Below are 27,528 nucleotides of genomic sequence, written 5' to 3' on the forward strand. Positions count from 1 at the left end.
AAAACAAACAAGCAAAATGATAGAGAAAAGCAATGAAACCACAACTGGTTCTTTGAAAACATTATTAAAACTGATAAGCCACTTTGCCAGTAAAAACAGGAGGTCACAAAGATCAGAAATGATACACATTTTTATATAATAATAATGTATTTAAGTGATCTTTAAATGTAGGTCAATAAATTTGACAATGAAGATGAAGTGGACAAATTCCTTGAAAAACACAAATAACCAAACCTAACTCAAAAGGACATATAACCAGTAGAGCCCTATATCTATTAAGAAAATTGAATCTGTAGTTAAAAGCTTTCTCACAAAAAAATTCGAGACCCAGAGAGCCTCACTGGTGAATGTGTCCAAACATTTAAGAAAGAAATAATATCAATTTCATATGAACTCTTTCAGAAAACTGCTCTGAAGCCAGCATTACCCTGATACCAAAACCAGATAAAGACATTACAAGAAAAGAAAACTACAGTCCAATATCCCATCATGAATACAGATGTAAAACTCTTTACAAAAGATGAGCAAATTGAATTCAGCAATACAAAAAAGGATAATACTTCATGACTAGGTGGTGTCTATCCCAGGATTGCAGCTTCATTTAATATTCAAAAGTCAAGAAATGTAATTCATCATATTAAAAAACTAAAGAAGGAAAGACACATGGTTATGACAACAAACCACAGAAAATACATTTGACAAAAACCTAATATCCATTCCTAATTAAAACCCTCAGTACAGTAGGAACAGAAGGAAACTTCCTCAACAGGATAAACGGCATCTAAAGAAAAACCCACTGCTGATATCATGTTTAATGGTGAAACACTGAATGTTTTCCTCCTAAAACAGGGAACAAAAGATAAAGAAGTCTGCTCTTACCATTTCTATTCAGCATTATACTGGATGTTCTAGCCAGTGCAATAAGGCAAGAAAAATAAAAGGCTTCCAGATTGAAAAGGAAAAAATAAAACCATAGTTACTCAAAGATCATATAATCATCTATATAGAAAATCCAATAGAATCTACAAAAAGTTACTAGAACTAGTACATGAGTTTAGCAAGGCTTCCCGATACAAGATTAATATACAAAAATCAAATGGAAATGACATAATAAAAAGTCACAGGGCTAGAAAATAATTCAATAATAATCTTCCAATCTATAAAATAGAAAATGGCTTTTTAAAAAATGAAGTGGGGCTCAGGAACCTGCAAGACAAGAAGAAAAGATCTAACACTGATTTTACCACAGTCTCAGAAAAAGAGGTAAAAAGAATGCACGGTTGAAAAAATATTTGAAGAAATGACTGACACTTTTACAAACTAGTCAAAAGACAAAAACCAATCCATTCAAGAAAACAGTTAAAAACCTAAAGAAATACACACCCAGACAAATCATAATCATACTTCGGAAAATGAGAAAGAAAAATCTTCAAGGTGCAGGACAGAAGCTGAGACACAGATGTAGAGAACAAAGGTATGGACACCTAGGGAGGAAAGCCACGGTGGGGAGGGGATGGTGGTGTGCTGAATTGGGCGATTGGGACTGACATGTATACACTGATGTGTATAAAACTGATGACTAATAAGAAACTGCTGTATAAAAAAATAAAATTCAAAAGTTCAAAAAAAAATCTTCAAGGCATCAGGGAGAAATATAGCAGAACAAAAATTCAAAAGTCAAAGCCTTTCTCTTCAGAAACCAGAGGCCAGAAGGAATTGTCACAGTATTTTCAAGTACTAAAAGAAAAGACCTGTCAATCAAAAATTCTATAACCAGAAAAAATGTTTTTCAGGATTGAAGATAAAATAAAGATAACTCAGAGGAAAGGAAGCTAAGGTAATTTCTTGCCAGCAGACCTGTTGTAAAAGAATGGCTAGAGGAAGTTATTCAGACAGGAAGGAAATATTAACAAAAGGAAACTCAGAAAAACAGGAATGAAGAAAGGGCAACACAAAGAATAAATGTAATAAACTATTCTTTTCTTGAATTTTAAAAATTATTTTTGACAGAAGCAAAAATTATAGCATTCTCAATGTATATAGATAATATTAAAGATGACTTCATGATAAAGGAAAGAGGATAAAGCAACTTTGGTGGTAGTAAGATATCTACATTCTATTTGAAAGATAAAATGTTGATGCTAGTAGACTGTGATAAACTATGTATGCATAATGTAATCTTTAGAACAACCACTTAAAAAAACTAAGAAATAAATTCAGAAACCCTACAAGTCAAATGGAATGGAGTTAACAAGACGGTAGTAACAGAAAGATAGCAGGAAAACCTCCTGACACCTGGAAATTAAATGACATACTTCTAAATAATTCATAAGTTGAAAGAGGAAGTAAAAGAATACACTGACCTGAATAAAAATGAAAGCATAACATATCAAAATTTGTAAGACAAAGCTGAAGCAGTGCTTATAGGGAAATTTATAGCAATAAGTGTTCATTATTTAAAGTCTCAAACCAATACAGTTGACCCTTGAACAACACGGGTTTGAACTGTGAGGGTCCACTTATACACAGACTTTTTCTAATACATGGGTACTACGGTATTACACAATGGCAGTTGGTTGAATCCACCACATTTTATTAGGACAGCATTACTCAGATACCAAAAGCAAAGCAATATTAAAAAAAAAAAACCTAACATCCTTCATGAATACAGATGCAAAAATCCTCAACAAAATATTAGCAAATCAAATCTGGCAATATATAAAAAGAAAAATACACCACACCAAGTGAGCTTTACTCCAAGGATGCAAGGTTGGTTCACTATTTGAAAAACAATCAATATGATCTATCATATTAACAGTGTAAAAAAGGAAAGCCGTAAGATCGCATCAATTGACACAGAAAAAACATAAAATTCAACACTATTCATTAAAAATGAACAAACAAAACTCAGTAAACTAGGACTAGAAAGGAACTTCTTCAATCTAACAAAGAATCTGCAAATAATTTATAGCTAACATCATACTTAATGGTAAAAGACTGAATGCTTTCCCTTTAAGAACAGGAACATGGGGCTCCCCTGGTGGCGCAGTGGTTGAGAGTCTGCCTGCCAATGCAGGGGACACGGGTTCGTGCCCCAGTCCGGGAAGATCCCACATGCTGCGGAGCGGCTGGGCCCGTCAGCCATGGCCGCTGAGCCTGCGTGTCTGGAGCCTGCGCTCTGCAACGGGAGAGGCCACGACAGTGAGAGGCCTGCATACCGCAAAAAAAAAAAAAAAAAAGAACAGGAACATGGAGTAAAACTTCATAGAACCATACACACAAACATATGCATGTATATAAAAACTGGTGAAAACCGAAAAGGTCTACTGTCTAGTTAACAGTATTGTACCAACATCAAGTTTCCTGCTTTTGATATTTGTACTACAGTTACATAAGATTTCACTGTTGGAGGAAGCAAGGTGAAGGGCACAAGAGACTCTACACGTTAGTATTTTTTATAACTTCTGTGAGTCTGTAATTATTTCAAAATAAAAAGTTAAGGAAAAAAAACTTCTAGAAGAAATCATAGGAGAAGATCTTTATGTATTTGCAGAATATTTAGACTTGCTTACCCTCGACCATAAGAAAACAATCCAATTAGAAACGGGCAAAATATATGTATCTGACAAAGGACTTGACTCTAGAATATATTTAAAAACTCCTAATTATCAATAACAAAAATACAAACAACCCAATAAAAAAGAGGCAAAAGGCTACAGTGGACATTTCAAAAAGAAGATACACAAAACTGTAAATATATACATGAAAAGGTGCTCAAAATCATTAGTCATTAAGAAAATGCAAATGAAACCTATGATGTCATGTCACACCCACCAGAATGACTAAAATGAAAAACACTAATGACACCAAATGTAAGGAAGAAACATGGAGCAACTGGAACTTTCACACATGCAGGCGGGAGTGTGAGATGGGAAACCTGCTTGTTAAGTTATAAAGTTAAATATACACCCAGCCTATTTTTCACTCCCTAGGTATTCATTTACCCAAGATAAATGAAAATATATGTCCAGAAAACAACATGTACATGTCAGTTTATAGAAGCATTATTCATGACAGCCCCAAACTGGAAACAACCTAAATGTCCACTGAATACTATTTAGCACTACAAAAGGATGAACTACTGGTTTACTCAACTTGGGTGAATCTCAAAAATTATGTTGAGAAAAAGAAGCCAGACACAAGAGTACATACCATAGGATTCAAGAACATGCAAAACTAATCTACAATGATAAAAATCAGAACACTAGTTATCCATGGGCATTGAGACGGATATTCTCTGAGGGATGTCCTGTTTGGGGTGTATGCATTTATCAAAACTCACAATCTGGGCTTCCCTGCTGGCACAGTGGTTAAGAATCTGCCTGCTAACGCAGGGGACTCGGGTTCGAGCCCTGGTCCAGGAAGATCCCACATGCCGCGCAGCAACTAAGCCCACGTGCGCAACTACTGAAGCCCACACGCCTAGAGCCCGTGCTCCACCGCAGCGAGAAGCCTGCTCACCGCAATGAAGAGTAGCCCCACTCACCACAATTAGAGAAAGCCCTCATGCAGCAATGAAGACCCAAAGCAGCCATAAATAAATAAATTTAAAAAAACCTCACAATCTGTAAATTTCACTGTATTATATATTTTACTTCAATTGATAATATGTTAACTTTAAAACATGATACAAATCTATACTCACAGTGGGTGATTTTAACACGTTAACTATCAGAAATTAAATAATTAAGTAGACAAGTTTTATAACCTTCTCCTTCAAGATACTATTCATCTTTTATTAGATTTATTTCTATCAGGAAAGGTATCTTTTCATAAATAATATGTAATTATTTATTGCTGGTATGTAGGTCCAACTAAATTTTTTATACTGTCCTTGTAACCAATACAACCTTACTTAATTCTCATTAATTCTAATACTCTGCCAATAGATTCTCTTCTAATTTCTTTTTTTATATAAATTTATTTATTTATTAATTTTTGGCTGTGTTGGGTCTTCATCGCTGCACACAGGCTTTATCTAGTTGTGGCAAGCAGGGGCTACTCTTCGTTGTGGTGGTCTCTAGGCACACGGGCATCAGTAGTTGTGGCACACAGGCTCAGCAGTTGTGGTGCATGGGCTTAGTTGCTCTGCAGCATGTGGGATCTTCCCGGACCAGGGCTCAAACCCGTTTCCCCTGCATTGGCAGGCGGATTCTTAACCACTGCGCCACCAGGGAAGTCCTCCAATTTCTATATAGACAATCATCAGGAAAGCTCTGTACCTTTTTTTTTTCAATTCTGTCTATGTCTTTTAGAAGAAGAGTGAGTAGTAACCAGCAGCACCTGTCTTGAGTGCTCAAATTTTGCTTAGAATTTTTGAAGTTATCCTCATGTTGAGAGATCTGCCTGTGACTTTACTCTCCTATCTTTGTGTTGTTTTGGTATCAAAGTCACATTATTTAAACAATACATTAGGGACTTCTTTTTGTATTCTCTGGACCCCTTTGTATAAAAATCAGGATTATTACCAGTCCTTTGAAAGTTTGGTAGAAACCACCTGTGATGGTTAGCTTTATGGGTCAATTTGGTGAGGTGCTAGTCCCCAGGTATTCACACAAACACTAATCCAGCTGTTGCTGGGAAGGTATTTTGCAGATGTGATTAACATCTTTAATCAGTTGGCTTTAGGAAGATCATCCTAGAAAATCTGAGTGGGCCTGATTCAATCCGTTGAAAAGCCTTCAGAGCGCACCTGAGATTTTCCTAAAGAATTCCACCTGCAGACCACAGCTTTGGCTCATGACCAAGAGTTCCAGAGCTGCCCTTCCTGACACCCTGCCCTACACATTTCAGACCTGCCCAACAGTCAATCACATAAGCCAATATCCTGCCATGTATATGTGTGCGTGTACCTGGTTTAATCAGGGTTCGGGAGTATGTATGTGTGTGGGAGATAGACACAAAGAGAGTTTTAACTACTGATCCAACTTTCTAAGGGCTTTCTATTTATTCTTGAGTCAGTTGCAGTTTTCAGTAAGTTTGTATTTCTCAAGGAAACTATCCATTTCATCTAAAATTTCAAAATAATGATATGAAGACGTTCACATGACTTTTTCCTCTTTACTACACCTATAACTGTATCCCAATTTTCACTACCTATGCCAGGGGGTCAACAAACTTTTTCTGTTAAGGACCAGAGTGTAAATTCTTCAAGCTTTGTAGGCTACAAACCATCTCAGTCATGTATACTCCTTTTATTTATTTATTTATTTATTTTTAACACCCCTTTGAAAATGTTACTAACCATTCACAGCCTACAGGCCTTACCAGATTCTGCCCAGGGTATAGATTGCTGAACTCTGGCCTACACTATTGATTTATGCCTTCTCTTTTTCCTTAGCTTTGCCAGAGCTGCTATAAGATGAGAAAAAGAACACTAGCATACAGAAGGAACTGCAAGTATGGGTGGAGAGAAAAGGACAGATTGAGAGGGAGGCTCTGGAGGAGTGGTGGGGCTTGAGGGGACTAAGGAACCAGGATGAGTCAAGGCGAGCTTCCCAGTTTTCTGGCTCCAAATGAAATGATGTGACCACTCATTGAGACAGGGAGACAAAAGAAACCCCAGGTGGGAGGGTGATTCAGGGTAGACAAGCTGAATTTGAAGTGCCTGTGACACATCCTGTGAGTGGAAAGCTGGTTATCTATTTGGAGGGAAGACAATAAAACTGAGGCAGTCTCCACACACTTCTTTTCTCCTTGTCTATAGTGCAAACCATATTTAGGCATCAGTAATTAACAGTATTATTACTGAACAGATTAGAAGAAATACTGTGATATGCTGATCTACTTTATATAATCAATTTCAGAATGTGATCTCTTCCTTTCACTCATACAGTTTTAATCTATACAACTCACCTATAATGCATCCTGATGAACCCACTCTTTCTCTACACATCTTGCAGTGGTCTTAGATAAAGCACTAATTTTTTAAATTAGTTCCCTGAATAAAGACATAGCTTTGTGATACTGAACCATTTTTTCCATAAGTAAATTATAATATTGATTACCTAAATTTACCTACATTATAAATTCTAGGTTATAACATTCCTCCGGAAACATTTTTTAAATGGCTTGCAAGAACTCCTTCTGATCGTTCTTCTAAAACCTCCTATGGAAAAGAAAATTCTAGAATCATATAAATATTGCTTTAGATTTTCTACACTCTTGGTGTTAAATCACAAATAACAGACTTGAGAACTCCCTGGAGGTCCAGCGGTTAAGACTCTATGCTTCCACTGCAGGGGGCACAGGTTCTATCCCTGATCAAAGAACTAAGATCCTGCATGCCATGCAGTCCCCCCCCAAAAAAGAAAAAACAAACCAGACTTTAAAATATATAATTAATTCTGATAGCACTTGGTAGCACACCGATCATTAAATGTCAATTTTTAATTAATTATGATTTTATACATATTTCAAAGTTTCCTTCAACACTACAAATATTATAGATATGGCACTTTTTATTCACAAAATTACAGGGTGACTCCCTCAATGTCAATATGATGCATATGTTATACATTTGCACCAGAGCCTACAAAAAAAATCAAATTTTGAGAATTTGCTACTCTATAGTCACATGAATTTATACTGAGATGAAGAATCAGGATAACACGACCAGGGAAAATTTCCAAAGCTCTAACTTCTCAACATTCTATCATCACCTGAAAGTCAATTTTCACCTTTTTCACTAGCTGACTTTGTTAGTTCAGACTTTGCTCTGGGGCTCACGTGTTCCTGCAACATGCCCTCCTCAATCACAAGGCAAATGAGAGCAGCACTTGCCATGAATCCACAAAGATAACAGTGACGCAACTAAGAGCATCACAGAATCTTCCACTGGAAAGAAGTGACACCATCGGAAGGGCAAGGAATGCCTTTTCAACACTGAAAATGTTCAAATTTAATTAATTTAACTGTTATTTAGATAATGCCACTTTTTTGTCTTTTTTGGAACCTCCTAGTTGCACTTACTTGTTCCCGCAGACATTTCCATGCTACTGTTTACTCTGGAGGAAAAATAAGAAAAACGCTTGTAGTAAATATGCAAAACTGTTCTTATTAGCAACGGTTTCTACTTTAAGTCCCTCTTCTATACCAGCTACCAAGAGTCTTCAAATGAAGGGCCCAGGCAGATACCATTGTGTACAATACAGCAGGACCAGAGCTCTCCACTGGTACCTTTGCACTGTGTGCTTCACACCAGGAGCCCAGGAGGACTCCGGTCTCAGTGCTCAAAGACACTGATGCCCCAACCAGACTTCCCTGTGTCTGCCAGCTCAGTCATACCCACTTCTACAGCGACAGTGTAATATGAAAAAGGGGTGGGCGGGCAGGGGTACGGAGACTGGGAAAACAAACACAGGGAAGATCAGTGTCCCTTTCCCACCATCTTCCCTTCAAGCCACACTTGAATCGACAAAACAAAGAAAATCCATAGCAGGAAAGATTTTCCCCCCAACAGTCCAGCAGCCTCTGGCTATGAAACCTCAAGATGAAGGCCAGGAACACCCTTTAGTCTTCTTAAAGCCCCCTCAGGTTAAGTATTTGGATTCCATTTTGCACATAAAAACATGGAGACTCATAGAGGGGATACAACCCAGGCCTCTGATAAAAGGGCAGGCCCCAAATCTTCTTCCACAACCCGACCCCTCACCTGGGGCAGTGGTCTATTTCAGGGGACTTCACCAAACAAGGTCCCGTGAGCTTCCAAAGTCACGGTGAAGCCTGAAAGAACCGTTGGACAAGAAGATTGTTGGTTTCAGAAGCATAGTTTTGAACAAGCAAAATTCAAAACTTCACATTTCTTGATGAGAAAGTAAAGCTAAATGATTCTGACCATGGAGAAAATTATTAAAAAAAAAAAAAAAAAAAGCAAAAGGACTGATTTGTCAGTTGGCTGAAAAGTACCTTCACAGAGAATAAACATCAAATATCAGGTCAGTCAGTGACAACAGAATCTTTTTATAAGCTCAAACTTACAAAACCCAGAAAGCACATCAATGAAGCAGATGTGCCTATTTCTGCCCTGCTTCTGGGTCACACACCACGGACTTCCCACAATCATTGTGCTACATTTGTACTCCTCTGTCCTATCAGCTTCCACTGGTAGTAACCACCTCGTTCACACCACATGTGCCCATTTCCCCAAAGCACCTATTTCTTGGACCTCAGATTCTACAGATTGCTAGGTGTGAAAACTTCCTCTTCCACCCACATTGCTTTAACCAAGATGAGGCCAGAAAGGGACAAGACTAAAAGTATACCAAAGCAGGAAATCGACTTATGCAAGAAGACATGCCAATTTTAGAAAAGCACTGCAATCTCCATTGTGGCCATAATGTCTTAAATGAAAAGGCTTCACATTTACTTTATTTGGTAAAAATTCAAGACTGTCTTTTGCTACAGGCACAATTTCCCATTGATAACTAATAGAAAATCAGCCGTGTTATTACAGGAAACAGAAGGAATAAATGACAGCCTGCCTGGGCCTCCCAGCAACACACCCCTGATTTATTTTCCCTCTGGTGTCCGTCTGGAACACAGTGGGCTACTTGCATCCTTACGAATGCTCCTCAATGCCTCTGGCCACACTAGCTCTACCAGTTCTTCCCCTCCACCTTGTAAGAGTTCATAAAATTTAACAAAACACATGGACCACTTTGATAACACAGCAAGGGAATGATTTTTATATTGAGACCTTATTCACTTATTTCAAAGATTCAACCCTTGCTCAAATCACTCACATCTTTCTCAGGATGGCCTTCAGAGCCAGTCTGAGTTCTGAGTTAAAACCAGTTCCACAATACAACTTTCTTCCTACCATCTTCACCAGACTGCCTCTGGCTAACCTTGGCTGAAATTCAAGTTCACCTTCAGAACAAAAATTTACCAAAATGAGGATATTAAGATAAATAATTAAGATATTAAGATATGTGTACTGTAGAGGCTGAAGGCAAATTCTAAAGGAGTCTCAAAAATATTCTGAACTACGGTAACACTGAAAAAAGTACAAACACTCCCTAGGTAAACTCTTCTCCTATTTCTCCCGCGGCAATCCCACAAGGCTCCACCTTAAAAATGGTACTTTTTATCCTGTGTTCTCAGCGCTTGTCTACATCTCCAAATCTACTCGGCCCACATTTTCAAGTATCTGTTAGTAATTCCCAAGTCCCACCAGCATCAGAATTTCAACTTAAAATTTCTATAGTTTAAATCTTTATTCTGCCACCCCAGTGGTTATATTCTCCTTCTTAGCTTAAAAAAAAAAAAAAAAAAAAAAGTCAGCTTAGATTTATATAGTACACAGAAAAAGCACAATAAATATTTTCAGAAGGAAGGAAAAAGTGGGGGCAGAAGGGATCACTTTACAAACACCATCACAGGCAGGAGCAGGCGTTATGAACCTGAAGCTTACAAAGCTCAAAGCAATCTTGCATCACCACCCAGCAAATCACTAGTCAAGTCAAACTCAAGCTCAATCTTCTGTCTTTATTTTCCATCTCCTACCTCTTATTTCCTTATCAAAAGTTTACTTATTTTACATCACACTCAACTCTTGTTCTACCCAAAGTGCTCCCTGACCCCAGTACCTAAAGCGAATTCTCCATCCTCTAACCCCACGGTGTTTCCTGCACAAACGCTATGGCTCTAATCACACGTGGACTTAGAACACAGCACAGCACACTACCTACGAAATCTTCTCCTGCTAGATCAATGGTTGCTACGGACTGAACTGTGTCCCCACCACCACCATTTTCATGTTGAAACCCTAAACCCAAAATGACTGTAGCTGGAGAGGTGATTAAAGTTAAATGAGCTCATATGGGTAGGGCCCTAATTTGATAGGTGGCCTCGTAAAGAAGGGGAAGAACCAGTAGCCAAATCGGTCCGCACCTTGACTTCAAACTCCCAGCCTCCCAAACTGCGAGAAAATATAATATTCACTGTTTAAGCCACCGAGTCTATGGAATGTTATTATGGCAGCCCAAGCAGACTAAGACAGGGTTTGGTACCAGAAGTTTTCAATTCTGGCTGCATCTAACAACCACACCTGAGAGGGCTTTTAAAAATTGTGATGTCTGGGTCCCACCCTAGACCAGTTAAAACAGAGATGCTGGGGTAACACCCAGGCATTGGTATTTTTAAAAGCTCCCCAAATAATTTGAATATCAGATTCTAGACTAAGAACCACTGCACGGGGCTTCCCTGGTGCCACAGTGGTTGGGAATCCACCTGCCAATTCAGGGGACGTGGGTTCAAGCCCTGGTCCGGGAAGATCCCACATGCCGCGGAGCAACTAAGCCCGTGCGCCATAACTACTGAGCCTGTGCTCTAAAGCCTGCAAGCCACCACTACTGAGCCCTTGCACCTAGAACCCGTGCTCTGCAACAAGAGAAGCCACCGCACCGCAACAAAGAGTAGCCCCCGCTCACCACAACTAGCGAAGGCCCGTGCACAGCAACGAAGACCCAACACAGCCAAAAATTTTAAAAGTAAATAAATAAATAAATTTTAAAAAAGAAAGAAAACGGGCATATCATGCCAGACACCCAAGGGTTAAGGGGCATAGCCCAAGACCCCTTCCCTCACCTGGCTGCCCAGCCTAAGTGACTGGAAAATACAAAAAAATTAAAAAAAAACACTGCACGAAACTTAAGTATATAATGAGGTCAGAGACCATGTCTCATTAACCTCCATAACTCCCTCTAACTCCTAGCATATAGTAAACATGCAATAAAACTATTTAATGAATGACACATGTATTTAAATTTTCTATATTTGATAATCATTATACTAACAAATAGTTGACAAAATATATTCATTCATTTGATATTCATTCTGTTAAACACTTATCAGGCACCTACTATGTACCAAGCAACATGCTAAGGACTGTTTATACACTGATGTACCTTATTCTGCAGCATAAACATTTAAAACTCTGTCTTTCAATTAATCATATTTAGTTAATTAACAAATCCTTTAATCTGGAAAACCTCCCAGTAACAGTTCTTTAGCAAAAACACAATGCAGGATAGTAAACACCACGTTCTTAAAAACGTTTTCCCTCAATCTCTTTACTTACAAATGTAAAAGTATAATGGGGGCTGGTGGGGGGAGAAGGTTAATTTGGGAATCAACGTTCTTATGTGGGCACATTTTGTGTGGCCCACTTCTATCGAGTCTAAGGTACTTGCGTTTTTGACATCTACACACCTAGAGATTCCTACAAATATAGCATTAACACCCCTAGAGATAAATAACCACACTAATCGAGTCAATGAAACATGAACTTTCTGTGCTGAGTCAAGAACCCCTTGAGACCAGCTGGAAGTATTTAAAAACATACAAGTTTAAGGCTTGAAGCAGCCTCAGCTTCTGATACATCTTACTCTCCCTGCCTCTCATCCTCAAATCTCAGATTATGCCATTCAGAATTCTTAAAGGACCTGAGGTTACTGGCAAAGTCTGAAACAAGTCAGTCCTACTCATTCCCAAATTCAATTCGGTGCTAACTGAATAACAGTACAGTGCCTCCTGGGGCTGGTGGAGAATGTCTTGCAGTCTAGGTGTGATTAACTGGCCTATCCTTTCTAATCATCCTTTAGCTAATATAGTTAAAGATATGGAACCATATGAAAGACATTTACTGGTCACCACGCAAGGAAATATTCCCATTTTCACATCAGATTTTTCTTCATCTCTCAAGTTATATGATACATACATATAGACATACCCCGTCTATAGGTTTCACTCCATTTCTCAAGGAAAAAACTCTAGATTAGAACGAAAGAAACTCCATACTCAGGTTATTTGACATTTTGGTGGTTTTCAAAATTCCAAATATTAAAAAAAAAAATTGCAAAACACTGGAGGGTGGTGACCATCAGGGAAAGCATCCTCTGAAATTGATTTTTTAAAAAAATGAACACGACTTAGACAGGTGTGGGGGTGGGGCAGAAAGGGAAAAATTCCAAAAAGAAGGAAAAGCATGTCAAATGGCCTAGAGGAAAAACAAAAACAAAAACAATTTGGCATATGTTAGGTATATTTAAACTTTTTTACCACAACCCCGAGATACTTTACACCTGGACGCAGTACACACATCTATGTGTATTTACGTATGTGTGCAAGGGTACCCCTTCCTACCTGACCTGCCTACCTGATCCAAGCTCTCACTACCCAAACTAAGGTTCCTAACAGATTCACATAAGTTATTTTTAGGATGGAGCTGGTGTCCCTCCCCTGGCGGGGAACACAGGTGCCTCCTGGAGGAGAGAACCTGAAGCATCACACCTGCAACCTTCCCAGCACCGCCCTGGGGCGTGGGAGCACTTGGCTCGAGGTCCCCTCTCCCTACCCCTACAGCAGGCTTGGGCTGACAGGCATCACAAAGCCCAGCTCCCTTGCCTCCAAAGCAGGACAAGCCCTGCAGCACACCCTCACTCAGCCTCCTCCCCTCCTGCTCCTGTTCCCCTCCCTCCCTGGCAGGTTTTTCCTAAGAACACTCCATGAATAAATCACCTGCACATAAAACACCCAAGTGGTGCCCAGGTGCCCGAATCTCGTTCCTCAATACCGTGCCCAAGTAAAGGAACCAGGGCTTGTCTGAGAAATGAGTAATTCTATGGCTGGGTCAGGGGAGGTCCTACAGGAGCCAGAGATATCTTGTGTGAGAAAAAAAGGAAATGCTCAAAAAATGATGGGAGCATGTCCCAAGGACCCAGAAGCTGGTTTGAACGAACTCTCACTGGCCATATCTGAGAAAATGTGAGTACCAAAATAATTACACACAGTAACAAATGATGAACCATGGAGAAGACAGAAATTCATGAGTCCACACCAATAACAAATCTACAAATCAATAAGAAACAAAATGGTTTCTTGTCTACAGCAAAATGTCAACAACCATCTAATAAACGTGGAGAGAGCACTGGAGGTAGAAAACCATCATTCTGTAACCATCATAGGAAAGACTGAATCGGGCAAAAATCATCAATGGAGGCTCAATCAAAGGGGGATTTTTGATGAGGAATGAACATCTGCATGGTCTTCAACGGTCTCCCCACAGATTACTTATTAATTACAAGAGAGGAAAAAACATAGCAAAGAAATGGGACAAGACCTTGGCCAGGTGGTCAAAATTACAACCACCCATGAGGGACGGACCTCCCATGCCTCCAGGTGTGATGCCCCGATGCAGATGGTTCAACTGAGATCTCGCTTGGGATCTGATCAAAAGTCAGATCAACACACAATGAAGGAAAGTTCTACCTGTCACTCTCTTACACTTGCAGTATCTTCCTGTTATTCTTGGATAAAATTCAAACTCCACCAACGGGTTTAGGAGACATTTCATGATCACAGTCCAAACCCCACAGGGCCTCCAAACACATCCCTCTTTGACTTCAATGCTTCTCTCTTTCCTGTGCTCTCTGCTAATGCCAGCATTTTTAAATTTCGGAGAACAGAGGACTTCCCTGTCAGTCCAGTGGTTAAGAATCCGCCTTCCAATGCAGGGGACTCGGGTTAGATCCCTGGTCAGGCAACTAAGCTCGTGGGCCACAACTACTGAGCCCCTGTGCTCTAGAGCCCGCTCGCCACAATGAAAGATCCCGCATGCCGCAACGAAGATCCCACATGCTGAAATAAATAAATTTTTAAAATAAATAAATAAATTTCAGAGAACAATTTCAGGTTATTAATCTAATGAGACAAAAGCAACATATTTTCTAGTGCAAACATGATTTGAGCTTAGCAATACATAAAACGTGGGAAGTCAGATTTTTAGCTCTCAACTTGAATATAATTTGTGTGTAACCAGATACTGTGAAAACAGAAGCAATAACAAAATAAAAAATTTTCTAATCAACTACATTATAGTATTTTTCCATATTAATCACACAATGCTCAGAAAAAAAAAAAGATTCTCCCAACCGTTTAGATGTCTAACTTGAAAAGCAGAATCTTCCAGTGACTGAGGGTGCTGGTATACCTAAAGCTCATCTACCTCCATCTCCACGGGAACCACCAAAAGAACCCATGCAACCTAAGTATTCCAAGAGCTGCCATAATGCCATCCTCCCAAGATACACACATCTTACTCATGGAATGTCATGAAATTCTTGAGCCCACTTCCCACCCCTGAGCCCGCTCACTACCACGTTCTCCCCCTTATTAGACTTCTGGAAGAAAACACCCATGAAGGGAGACACACACACACACACACTTAAGGGAACTTCTCTCCTGCTGCCCCCACTGTGAATCCACCCTAATAGACGGGGCAGGGAAACTACCTACCCTGCTCAAAGAGGAAAAGGTAGAAGAAAAACAGAGGAGAAGGGACTCTCTTCCAGTTGTTAGAAAAAGTAAGAAATCAAACTTCTCAGACCCAGGTTCCTGTGAGTTGTCATCTGGGAATATAATCATGTCAGATGATTTCTCTGGACTCTGGAAGCAGCAAAGGCTTAATTGGGTGTCCTTTCAGGACAGCACTGGGCTGGACTTCCCATGACTGGGCTATTTTACAACTTGTTAGGGGCAGAGGTTAAATTCTAAAACTTTGTCCAACAGAGATAGAAGTAATATCTGACCAGTGGCAAAGATAACCCCCAAAATGACAGTTTATGGCCCTATTTAAATTAACCAGCTTTTATCTAAGCCAACAATCTATGACATAGTCTAGTATCTACCGTCTCAATGCTTTTTGGAGTGTTTTTTACATTTTACTGGTTCCCTTACTAATTACCGAGTTGAAGAAAATCTTCAACACATATTCACTTTGTATTAGCATAAGTAATCATTTTACCTTTCTGGAAATTCTACTTCAACAAGCACCACTTGTAACAACCTTTCTATAGGTGATCAATAAACAACCTCTAAAATTTCAATCCCCTAAATTTGACTGGATTTTAAAAATAAATACAATAGTTGCAGAAAGAGTTATAAATTGGTAAAGTTATAACTTGGAATAAGACTAACTGCTTAAGTTCTTTTATAGGAGAATGAACTATACTGTACATTTCTTGAACCATTACTGTGTGATCAAAGGTCCTGTTTACAGCTACAGATGTAGGGAGAACTTCTCTAGGAGCAGGGAGATTAGGCTGATAAGAAAACAAAGCTGAAGATCAAGTCAATAAACCTGGGAGACTTCAGAGCCCTGTTTCTCCTCTGCATGTTAGAACTGCCCGTGGACTATTTTAAACCGCCAGAGGCTTGGGCAAAGTAATTCTGAACATCTGCAAGTGCAAACAGCAACTAGTGTTATTTAAAAATTTCTCTCTCCCTCACACTTTCCCTGGGTGTTTTGGACTCTCCAGCTTTTTCTCTTTGCACTCAAATAGTAAGAGAAAATAGTGAACGTAATTATGGCTGATAAGCTTCCAAAGAGTGCTGGTATAACCTCTACATTCACAGAAAGGAAAATTGCTTAAATAAAACTACATATAAGTATTCAACCTGCATTTCATTGTTGGGTTCAGAATTTCCTGATAAAAATGGACAGTTAGTTAAAATGGCAGTTAGTTAAAAGCCGCTGCCAAACGAAAATCAAACTTGTAAAAAGATTTTTTAAAACCTAACGTAAACCAATGAGAAAACAGATTTTGCTATATAAGCTTCATGTGGCATATCTACTCATCTACCCAGAAACATATCACTGTGTACTGTAAGAAGCAAGAGGAATATCAAAATATGAACCTATGTTTCAACCTACGAACCAAACAAAAATTAAGTTTAAAAAGAAAAAAGCTGACTTCAATACATTTGTATCCTGATATTTAAACAAAGAAATATTTTAAAAATTGTCCTACTTGCTGAGTCCACTTTCTTACTTTCCATTCCAATCTTGTTTCCATGTCTGCTTTCATCTGAATGTCCAATGAGCATCATGTTGTTAGACTGGACCATCAACAGCCACCCAGCTGAAGTCAAGAGCCTAGGAATTACTCTTCATGCCTCCCTTTCCCTCACCACTCTTATTCAATGCAACAGCAAGTCCTGTCAATTTCTCCTCCAAAACATCTTCCAAAGCTTTGTCTTTCTTTCCATTTCTTCCTAATACCAGCCCAGGCCAATACATACCAACATATCTGGCCTGGACTGCTGCTACCATCTTAACCTTCCTCTCAGGGCCCCTCTACAATGCTACCACTGCTACCAGGGTAGTAAAGGCATAACGTATCATATTATGTCACTGCCCTCTTTAAAACCCTCCACACGTTTTTGATAACATCAGGAAAAGTCCAAATGCTTACCTATCACCACTCAAGCCCTGCAGCATCTAGGTTCTGCCTACCTTCCCAGCATCTTTCCTGACAGATCTCCTCCACACTCTGGCCCTCACTCCAATCAAATCATTAAAGCACTTGCACCTTGGAGCGCCTTAGCATACTGGTTCCTTACCTCTTTACAGGACTGCTTTCTCTGGTCCTTCAGATGCCAATTCACATGACACTTCCTCCTAGTGCTCTTCACTGACCCTTCCACCTAAAGTGGTCCTCGCTTTACCATCTACCTCTGTCACCGCTTATTTTCTTCATGTTTACCACAATCTGTAAAAGTGTGTACGGGGAGAGGGGTGCTGCCTTCTTTCTTCCACCACTAGAACACAAGATCTAGACAGAGCAGGGACTTTCTGTCCTATACACTAGTTTCCTAGGGCCTAGAACAAGACACGACACAATGAGGTGGCAACAAGTATCTGTTTACTCCATAAGGACTCAAACGGCAGCACGGCCTGCAGCCCGGGCTGGACGTGGGATTCTGAGTCCCACCCGGACTCGGCTCCCCCAGCCCCAAGACTTGTCAGCTACACGTCTATTTCCTTCTCCCTGAGTCTCCTAAGGGGCTGTTTCACTTCTGGCTCTCCAAAGGTTGGAAGCCATTCCTCCTCCCACCGCCTTGAGTTTTCACAACCATAAAACGAAGGGAATGTCCTAAAGCCAATCAGCACTCCCCCCAGACCCGCAACTCTGCGAGCATCCTCCGCGCCCGGTACCGCAGGGGACCCCTGAGGACGGCGTCGGAGGCGGGCACTGACGCCGCGCAGCACCAGGAGGGCGCGCCTAAGTCAAGGGGACGGGACCGGGAGTCCGGAGACACTTTCCAGAGAAACGGGCCTTCCCCCTGACCGGTGTGTTCAAGTCGGACCACAGATATTTAAAGGAGCCTGTGCCCCAAACTGTGCAAAGAGCATGATGACAAGGAGGCAGGCGCTAGGGTGGGAAAACGTCCGCAAGCCACAGTCGGACGGCCATCCCCGAACCCTCGCGCCGAGGGCCGGCGGGCCGGGCGCCGGGGACGCTGGGGGGCGGGGCGGCCTCAGCGCCGCGCCACCTCCAGCCCGCCCCCTGCCCCACGCCCGCCGCACGCCCCCGAGGCTCCGCAACCCCCGCCTCCCGCCCCGTACCTGTGGGGTCGAGGGCCATGTCCGCGCGCGGGAGGTGGCAGCCGCGTGGCTGCCCGCACAGTGGGGCGGGGCTGGGCCTCACGTGAGATGGGGTGGGCGGCACGCGGGAGCAGGAGGAGGAGCGCGGGGTCCTACGCAAAGCGGGGCGGCCCCTGCCCCTCTGACTTCCTGGTCGCGACTTCCGCCGCCCACTGCGCCTGCGCACTCCTAGCCCCGCGCTCAACCCCGTGACCCGAGTGGGAGGACTTGTTGGAGGGAAGGACCGGGGAGGGGGTGTCCCTGCGCACCCGGGGTGGGGTGGGGGCCGCCTGGACCGCGCAGGCGCGCCGGGGGCCAAAGGGAGCGCCTGCTGGCCCATCCTGTAAGTGGCGTGCCCGGGGGATGCGCGTCCCGGGGCGATTCGGTTCAAGTCCAAGCCTCTCCCTGCACTCCCGCCTTCGAACCAAAGGAAACAGACTGCTCCTCTGTTTTTTCTTGGTTAACGTTAATTCATTCATAAGTGTCTATTTCATGCCTGCCAGGTTCCAGCCACGGTTCTGAATACTAGGGTGAAATAACTGGATAAAAATAAGGTCCTTAAGTCCCGAGGCGCACAGTGTTGGCAGGGAACCCGGGTATGGGCAGCACGCTGCTAAATGCGGCGAGCGGCACTTAAAGGCGGTGCAGCATCCTTGTACTGTGTGTACCATCCTGATTCCACCACACACCCCCCCCGGATCGGAAGCCTGTGCCTCCCCCGGAGGTTACAATTAGGAAGTGGGCGTTAGGGGTACCTCTGTCTCGTGAAATGATACCCTCAGGGCGCACAGTCCGACTTGGGTGATGCTACAAATCCCCACTCTGGCAATTAAAGCTGCATGTTTGTGAGAAAAAAATGAAGGAAGGTGATAGCCATCGTCCTCAAGAACCCCAACTGTCCCCTTCTCAGTAGAAGAAACTTTCTGAGTAGCAATGATGCTCATACCCACTCACCAACCAGCCTTCAGAAAGGCTCCCTTGTCGTATCTACGTGTAGCTAGCTCCAGCCCCCGAAGGGTGAGGTGAAGGGTGAGGTGCGGATGGGGACAGATGGGACAGATGTTAGAAAAACAAGGAGCAGCTGCTTCTTCCCTGTGAGGGATTTAAGGCTTTCAAAACGATCCCCTCCCCACCTACATGCAGGCCCTCCTCCCCTGCTGCTGCTTCCGCCTGGTCAGTTGGCAGAGAAGCTGATGAGGTGGAGCAGGGCTGGGAAAGTGGGTCTCTGCTCAGCAGGTCTTCCGTTTAAGGGCCTATTTGGGCATAACGGCCCTTATTACAGCTGTAGGATGAGGTGCCAAGCTGGAGAATTAATGTTTCACTCAGCCAGGCAAGAAACTGGGTATGTTTATAAATGTGTTTAGAAGCACACCAAATTCATTCTGGAGGTGAAGAATTTAATGTAGAAAGTAACTCTTTTTGAGGAGATGAGGTGAGGTATAAAAACACAAGTCAGACACACTTAAGTAGTTAAACGAAATCTTCCTTATACAAACGGGTGTCATGGTAAAGGCGAATCCTTGGAGAGCATCAGAGACCTAAATGCCTCCACCTGAATCCTGCTTCATGACCCGTTAGCTTTCTAGATTGGCTAAGTCCCAACGTTTCTCTTGACTTTAGTTTCTAATTTGCAAGGTTGTTGTGAGAAATAAATGTAATACCATCTAACACTCTTTCAGTCATTCAAGGACCACTTCCACAGTTTTTGCCATCACCGAGTATCACTTGAACCATTATTATTTAATGTTTTTTTATTTAAATCAACTCACTTAAAAAAAAAAAAAACGTAAATGAATACTCTCTACTTTAGCCTTATCCGAAGCAAGAATATCTGTAAAATCACGGGTTTTGTGTGCCCCATAAATCAGTGTATGGTCAGGCCACTCAGAATGGCTGTTCTCTTGCTCTCTGTACATCCCCTGCCCAGCCAGTGCCTGCCTCACCTACAAGCTACTCACATGACTGACCTTCCTATGTACTTGCCCCAGGCCCCAGATAGTGACTTATCAAAGGGGTGGTGTGGGATGTGCCCCTCTGCTACTTTCCATGATAATCGATAAGCCAACTTGACATCTCCACCTGCCCCCGGGAGCAAAGACTGCCACCATGTCCTGCCCGCCGTCTGCCACACACGGTGGGATGTTGGTCCCGGACCTTGCTTCAGACACGTAAGCTCTCTCATCCATTAAACCATTGATGTCTCTGTTGCCGACTCCAGGCAGACTCCTTTCTTGGGTCTTGAAGCTCTTCCTGCAACAGACTGCTAGACCATCACACTAGGAGCACTGGCAAAAGCAGCACATCACTGCCTGGTACACGACAGTGCATTCCTCTCCTCCCTCATATGAAACTAGGTCATGTGGGGGCAGTCTTTACAATCTGCATGGGAAAGAGAAGTCATTTTTTTAAAGTTAAATCATAAAAAGGCAATTGGCAATTCAAAACAGAATTTCCTAAGGGATCACACTATGAATAGACAACTTGGGGGCGCTCACCGCCATAGGAGCAGAAGAGGGAGGAGGGTCCGTAGTCCTGGGAATGAGCAGCGATTGTTATCCAGCCACAATCCTGGGATTCAGGCATCCAGACTCTAACGGCCTCACAGTTGCTGTCACAGAAGATTGAGTGCCAGGACGGTTAGAAAAGACGTCAAAGATGAGGAGAAATTAAGGGTGGCCTTGAAAGATGGGTGGCACGGGTAGGCAGAGAAGAAGGCTTGTCATGCTAGGAGAAGAATGAGCAAAAGTGTCCGGGGTTCGAGCTGTTCTTGAAGGGGCATGGAAAAGGAGGGAGGGAAGAGAGGGAAGGACACACACGAGCAGGAGTGCAGGGGGAGCTCAAGGCTGCACTGTGGCTCGGGGGTGGGCGATGCCCGAAACCATATTGATGAACGTGGGGAAGCGAGGATAGTTATAAATAAGACTGAAAATATTAGAAAACCCAGATTCCCAAAGCCTTAAACATTAGGTTGCAGAGGATTTGAATGTGTTGCTATAAGCAGCTGAACGCTAACAAGTAGAAAAATGGCATTGTGGTCAAAGTGATGTTTTTCAAAGATTTTTCTGTAGGACAGATTTCGGGGGTGTAGAGAGAGCTAGGAGTTGAGCAGAACAGTTAAGGAGGCTATTGCAGTCGTTGAGGCAGAATCAGATAACCTGAACTGAGGTGTGTGAAATGTACAAAGAAAGGGTGAGTGTGAGAGTAATTGCAAAGGGAGAATCTATACTTCCTAACTGTACTTAGTAGGAGTCAAGAAGGATTTCCAGGTGATTCCATTCCTTGACAAATGTGTACAGACCAATGAGAAAGTCATGGTGATTTATTCCTGAGGGTCAATCTGCCCTTGACCCTCATTACTGGGGAGCAATGCTGAGACCAAGGGGAAGTCAGGGAGAAGATGCAGGACACAAGGGAGCGAGGACAGCGGCTGAACCATGGCAGAGCATGTGAGGTGTGTAGACTAAACGTCTGTGTATGTGCATATATATATGTATACATATATATTTATTTTTTAGTCTAATAGCCAAGGAATGTGCAAGTACAAACAAATATCTTGTTTATCAAGTCAATTCTGACTGGATCTAGCACTCCTTTTTGCTCTAAGTTGAAATCCAGTTATTTTTTTGAAATTGAAATGGTTAGTCAGCCCTGGCTTGCTTCTGAATCAGATGATACCTTTTTGTGTGTGTGGTTTTTTTTTTAATTGAAGTACAGTTGATTTACAACATTGTTTTAATTTCTGCTGTACAGCAAAGTGATTCAGTTATACATTTTTAATATTCTTCTCCATTATGGTTTATCATAGGATACTGAATACAGTTCTCTGTGCTATCAGTAGGACCTTGTTGTTTATCCATTCCATATATAGTAGCATACATCTGCTAACCCCAAACTCCTACTCCATCCCTCCCCCAACACACTCCCCCCTTGGCAACCACCAGTCTGTTCTCTATGTCCGTGATTCTGTTTCTGTTTTGCAGATAGGTTCATTTGTGTCATATTTTAGATCCTACATATAAGTGGTATCATACGGTATTTGTCTTTCTCTTTCTGACTTCATTTAGTATGACAATCTCTAGTTTCATCTATGTTGCTGCAAATGGCATTATTTCCTTCTTTTTTTATGGCTGAGTGGTATTCCATTGTATATATGTACCACATCTTCATTATCTATTCATCTGTTGACGGACATTTAGGTTGTTTCCATGAAAGACCATACTTTTTAATCCACCCATAGCTCTGCTCTGCCCGATCTTGGAGCCATTGAGAATTAAATTTGGAAGAATATTAGAAGCCCTGCTCCTACCAGTAGACAGACTTTGGAACTAGTTCTTGGTTAGAAGATCTCTATCCGAGGGTCGCTGGTGGCCCTGTCCGCTTTCTGAGCTGTGATTTAGCTCCCAGAACACCACGGCCTGTGCCCTCTCCAATTTGAATGGCCTGAAGTCCAGGTTGGCACTTGTACTAGTTCACTAGGGCTGTCATTACAAAGTACCACAGGCTGGGTGGCTTAAACGGACATTTATATTCTTACAGCTGGAGGCTAGAAGCCCAATATCAAGGTACTGGCAGGGCTAGCATCTGCTGAGGCCTCTCTTCCTGGCTGTAGATGCCGTCTTCTCCCTGTGTCTTCACATGGTCTTCCCTCAATGTAAGTCTGTGTCCAGATTTCCTTTTCTCATCAGGAGACCGGTCGTATTGGATTAGGGCCCACCCTAATGAACTTACTTTAACTTAATTACCTCTTGAAAGACCATATCTCCAAATAAAGTCACATTCTGAGGTACTGGGGCTCAGGAATTCAACATATTAATTTGGTGGGGACACAATTCAGCCCATAACAGCTCTTCTCTGAATCCCAAATTACTTGGCTGCAGCCCTGACAACCTGCCTAGTGTTAGCCTCTCCCCAGAGGAATATACTTTGTTCCTGTTTCCCTGGTGGTTAAACAGGACCCCTTTCACTCGGGATCACCCCTCTGAGCCACTTCAGAGCTCCTGTCCGCCCCTCATTGCCCACATCCAACTGATCACAACTTCCACTCAACCGATCTGTATTTCTTCTACAACCACACTGTCATCACTCTTAGTCCAAGATCACATTTGCAGAGATGATGACAACAGCCTTCTACCTCGCTTTCTGTCCCCAGGCCTTTCCTCCACCCACCCATCCATCCTCTCTAATCCATTTCACCCTCAAAGTCAAATATGATCATAAAACTTGTCATATCAAATCCTTCAGTGGTTCCCTGTACAAAGAAAACCATTTCCTTTAACGAGCTCACAAAACTCTTTATAAACTAGTCCCTGCTATTATATCATCCTTTCATAATCATTCCTGTACTCTGCAATTTCTGCTATATAAACTTATTTGTAATTGCTTATTAAAGTATCTGTGAGACTATTCTGTGAACTATCCCAGGAAAATGGGTCAGATTCTGTGTTGAACATAAACATTTGAAACATTGCAGAAAGAGTATGTAGTGGAAGGAGAGGGCCTTTGGAACTAAACAGAGCTGAATTCTAATTCCATTTCCCCTTCTTTTTAACTTTTTAATTGAGATATAACTTATATACGGAAAAGGGCACAAATATTTGTGCAGCTGAATGAGTTTTTAACATATGTCCATACTTTTGAACCACCATCCATGTCAAGATATAAAACATTTCTCATCATCTAGAAGGCTCCCTGATACCCCATCGTATCCAAACCCCACCCCACAAAAGTAACTACTCTCTTGACTTCTATGAGGATTTATTAGTTTTGCCTGCTTTTGAACTTTAATAAATGTAATAATACAGTGTGTTGTCTTTCATCTCTGGCTTTTGTTCAACTTGAAAGCTGAGAGACTCATTCACATGTTGAATGGACCTACCCATCTCCTCTCCTACGTCTAATTTCCATTTGATACGTCATTCTCCACCTGAGCCTCAGTTTTCTCAATAAGACTATCCCTGTATGATTGATGTGAGCGTTAGATGACCTATATCAAACCTTACTGGTGCTTTCTGCCACAAAGCAGGCTGTTCCTGAATTCTAGCTATTGTTACTGTGATGAGTATCTTCTACTTTTAGAAAATGGATCTTTTGAACTATTATTGCACTATATTCAGTTTTTTTTGTTTTGTTCTTGTTTTTTTGATAGAGTAGTTCAGAGCTACTTTGCCTTCAGGACTGAAATCTAGGTAACAATATGTTTAAATCAAGATTACCAGAAACACCCTTCAAAGGAGATTTAACAGTGTGCCCTATCACTTATCAGGTGAGAAAAGAAAAGTGTGAAAAAATCACCTCTCACCTCTGCAGAAGGCTTTCTGTATTTTACGTTTTATTTTTACTGTGTATCATTTTTGGGGTGGCCTCCTATGAGAGAGACCACAATTTTCTCTGGGGTCAGAGACTCTTATTCCTAAAAAATACGATAATAATAAAGATCATGATAATATACAACATGACTTACACTGGAGAGCTCTTAACGCTGGTCTCCTGCAGATGCCATGATCTTTGGAAACTTTTTTACAGGAGCTGACAAACTTGACAAACAAACAACAGTAGTGCTTTTTGTTGTACACTGAGTCTGAAATATCAATGATATCCTAGTTAGCTGCACTGAAAACATCTCAAGGGTCTTTTGCTTATTTAGAGGGAATAAGCAGTGAGAACTTCAGTGATGTACACCAAATAGCTCTGCATTGTTAACCTGACAAGGACAAACTTGCTGAATTCATTACCTATTTCTCCCCCAAACTGGAGAACCTACTATGTACCATGCACCATGCTAGTCCGGGGGAAACAAAGAGAAAAAAGATGAAGCCCCTATCCTCAAGGAACTCAGAGTCTAGAGGGAGAGAGACAAACACATCAACAAATAATTACAGCCCAACATGAGAGAAGGTGATGGGGTAGCCTGGAGGAGGGAGAAATTAATTTGAATACCGAGGACTTTATATAACTGCTTATACTTGAATACCAGTGTCCTCATGTCCTGACATGACACCTCTCTTTAAGGTGCCTGACCTTAAATAAGTCAATGAAGCTTTGCCTCGGGACATATTAGATATGGGTCTAATTACATCAGTTTATTTCCTAAGGATGAAATTGTAAGATGCAAAATGTAGAAGCCATTAAGAGACAAGTTTTCTATCATGTAGAGAAAAGGTGATGCCTCTTTTCAGCCAAAGAGACACAGACATTTGAGACTGAGAAAATCCAGATGAACTGGAACCTCTGGTTATTTTCACTGAGTTTCAGCTCTATTCCTGCCTTTCTGGGTCTTCGCTCTTCTTTGAGACACAAAGACTTGTGTATGGGACACGTCTCGTACACCCTCTCAGCCCCAGCTCCTGCTGTGGCCACCAGTGCTTTGTAGGTTTCAACCATCGTCAGGCGCAACCTGGTGGCACCTCGTGTGTCTCACTCGCTCCCCTGACACCTTGGAGTGGAGCATCCATGGGCTCTCTCAGCTGTCACACACACAACAACTTGCAGAGGGAGTTAGTGCCCAGGGGCCCACCTTGATCAAGGGTGGGTGGGATCCAGGGGATAAATATGTCCTGCTTTCTATTCCCTGGGCAGACAGTTCTGAAGCACACCTTATACGACACCTGACACCTCGAAGGCCCCGTGGTATCCAGCCCCAGTGACCTGTCACATGGGTCCACGTATTATCCTTCCCTCCTCCCCTGCTTCATTCTTCCCTCTCACTCCTGCTCCTGGGATTGTACTCCAAGACAATCCACTTGTACATGATCTAGGCTACAAGAGCACTTGCTGATTGCTTACCACTTTTTGTTTAAGCTAATTCAAGTTGGTTGTCCTAATAAATACAAACACCTGCAATGGTTCCCTCACTGCCCACAGAATAAGATCATAAAGCAGCAGAACTGAATGGGAACCCATGGAAATCTGACCCAGAGTTTACATTCTTAACCTCTCTGCTGCTGTGTGAATGTCTGCCACCCTTTCCACAACCATCAAATTCTCTCTAACTGGGCTTCCCTGGTGGCGCAGTGGTTGAGAGTCCGCCTGCCGATGCAGGGGACACGGGTTTGTGCCCCAGTCTGGGAAGATCCCACATGCCGCGGAGCGGCTGGGCCCGTGAGCCATGGCCGCTGAGCCTGTGCTCAATGGGAGAGGCCACAACAGTGAGAGGCCTGCGTACCGCAAAAAAAAAAAAAAAAAAAAATTCTAACTATGCAAAACGCCATTGGAAATACATAAAAATCCAAGCACAAAAGAACAGACTACTGTCCCCAGCCCACCATTTGCCTGCTCTTTTCCTATTGTGACCTGAGTCTACATACCACACTTTATTTCACTGTTTAGTGTTGAAGTTTTAGGTTGTTTCTCATTTTTCGTTTAAAATTAACACTGAGATAAATATTCTAAAAATAAAGTTTTCATCTCTAGCTGTTTATCTCTGAAGGATAATTCCTAGAAGTGGAATTACTGTGCCAATTACTGTGGATAAATTGTCAACAATAGGTAAAGTCATTTAAATATATTGGCTAAATTGATACAAACAGGCATGTTGTTAAAGCTTATTGAGTCTCATTAGCAGTGATAAATATTTTGCATGCTTTCATTGTCCTCCTATGAATTGTGCATATTCTTTCCCATTTAAAATTAGGCTGTCACTATTTTCCTTACTGATTTATATATTATCTTTCTATATAAAGCCTTTTTCTATCCTGTTTGTGGCATTTATTTATTGTAATTGTTGTTTTCCTTTTACTTAAAGTAATTTGACAGACTTACATATGGAGTATTTTTCTGTGTTGTTTATCCCATTATTTAATTCTTAGCGAGAGATAACTCATTCTCTCCTCTATGTTTCTTCTGTTTTCTGTTGGTTAAAAAATAGATTTCTATTTTACATCTATTTCTTTTCTTCCTCTTTATTTCTTCTTATTACAGTAGGAATTGAATATCTAACTTGACTGCTTTTTCCAAATAACAAACCCACTTTCCTAACACTATTTTCCCAGAAGTAGTTACTGAATAACCTCTCTTTTCCTTTTCAGCTCTATCTTATCTAGGAT

General features: G+C 41.7%; 1 protein-coding gene across 3 annotated transcripts in view; it reads right to left on the minus strand.

Moving 5' to 3' along the window:
• CMC1 (C-X9-C motif containing 1) overlaps positions 1-27,528 on the minus strand; it is a 123,119-nt gene that overhangs the window by 51,675 nt on the left and 43,916 nt on the right. The window contains exon 1 of one of the 3 annotated variants that reach the window (XM_081246102.1): positions 18,470-18,648. The exons of 1 other annotated variant lie outside the window; for it this stretch is intronic. In XM_081246102.1, coding sequence (XP_081102228.1) covers positions 18,470-18,488 — 19 coding nt within the window. In that variant the 5' untranslated portion in view covers positions 18,489-18,648. Of the gene's footprint in view, positions 1-18,469; positions 18,649-27,528 lie in introns of those variants that run through there. One more of the 3 variants, XM_081246103.1, reaches the window with a different exon arrangement.

Source organism: Mesoplodon bidens (assembly GCF_964165515.1).
Source record: "Mesoplodon bidens genome assembly, chromosome: 10".
Lineage (NCBI taxonomy): Eukaryota > Metazoa > Chordata > Mammalia > Artiodactyla > Ziphiidae > Mesoplodon > Mesoplodon bidens.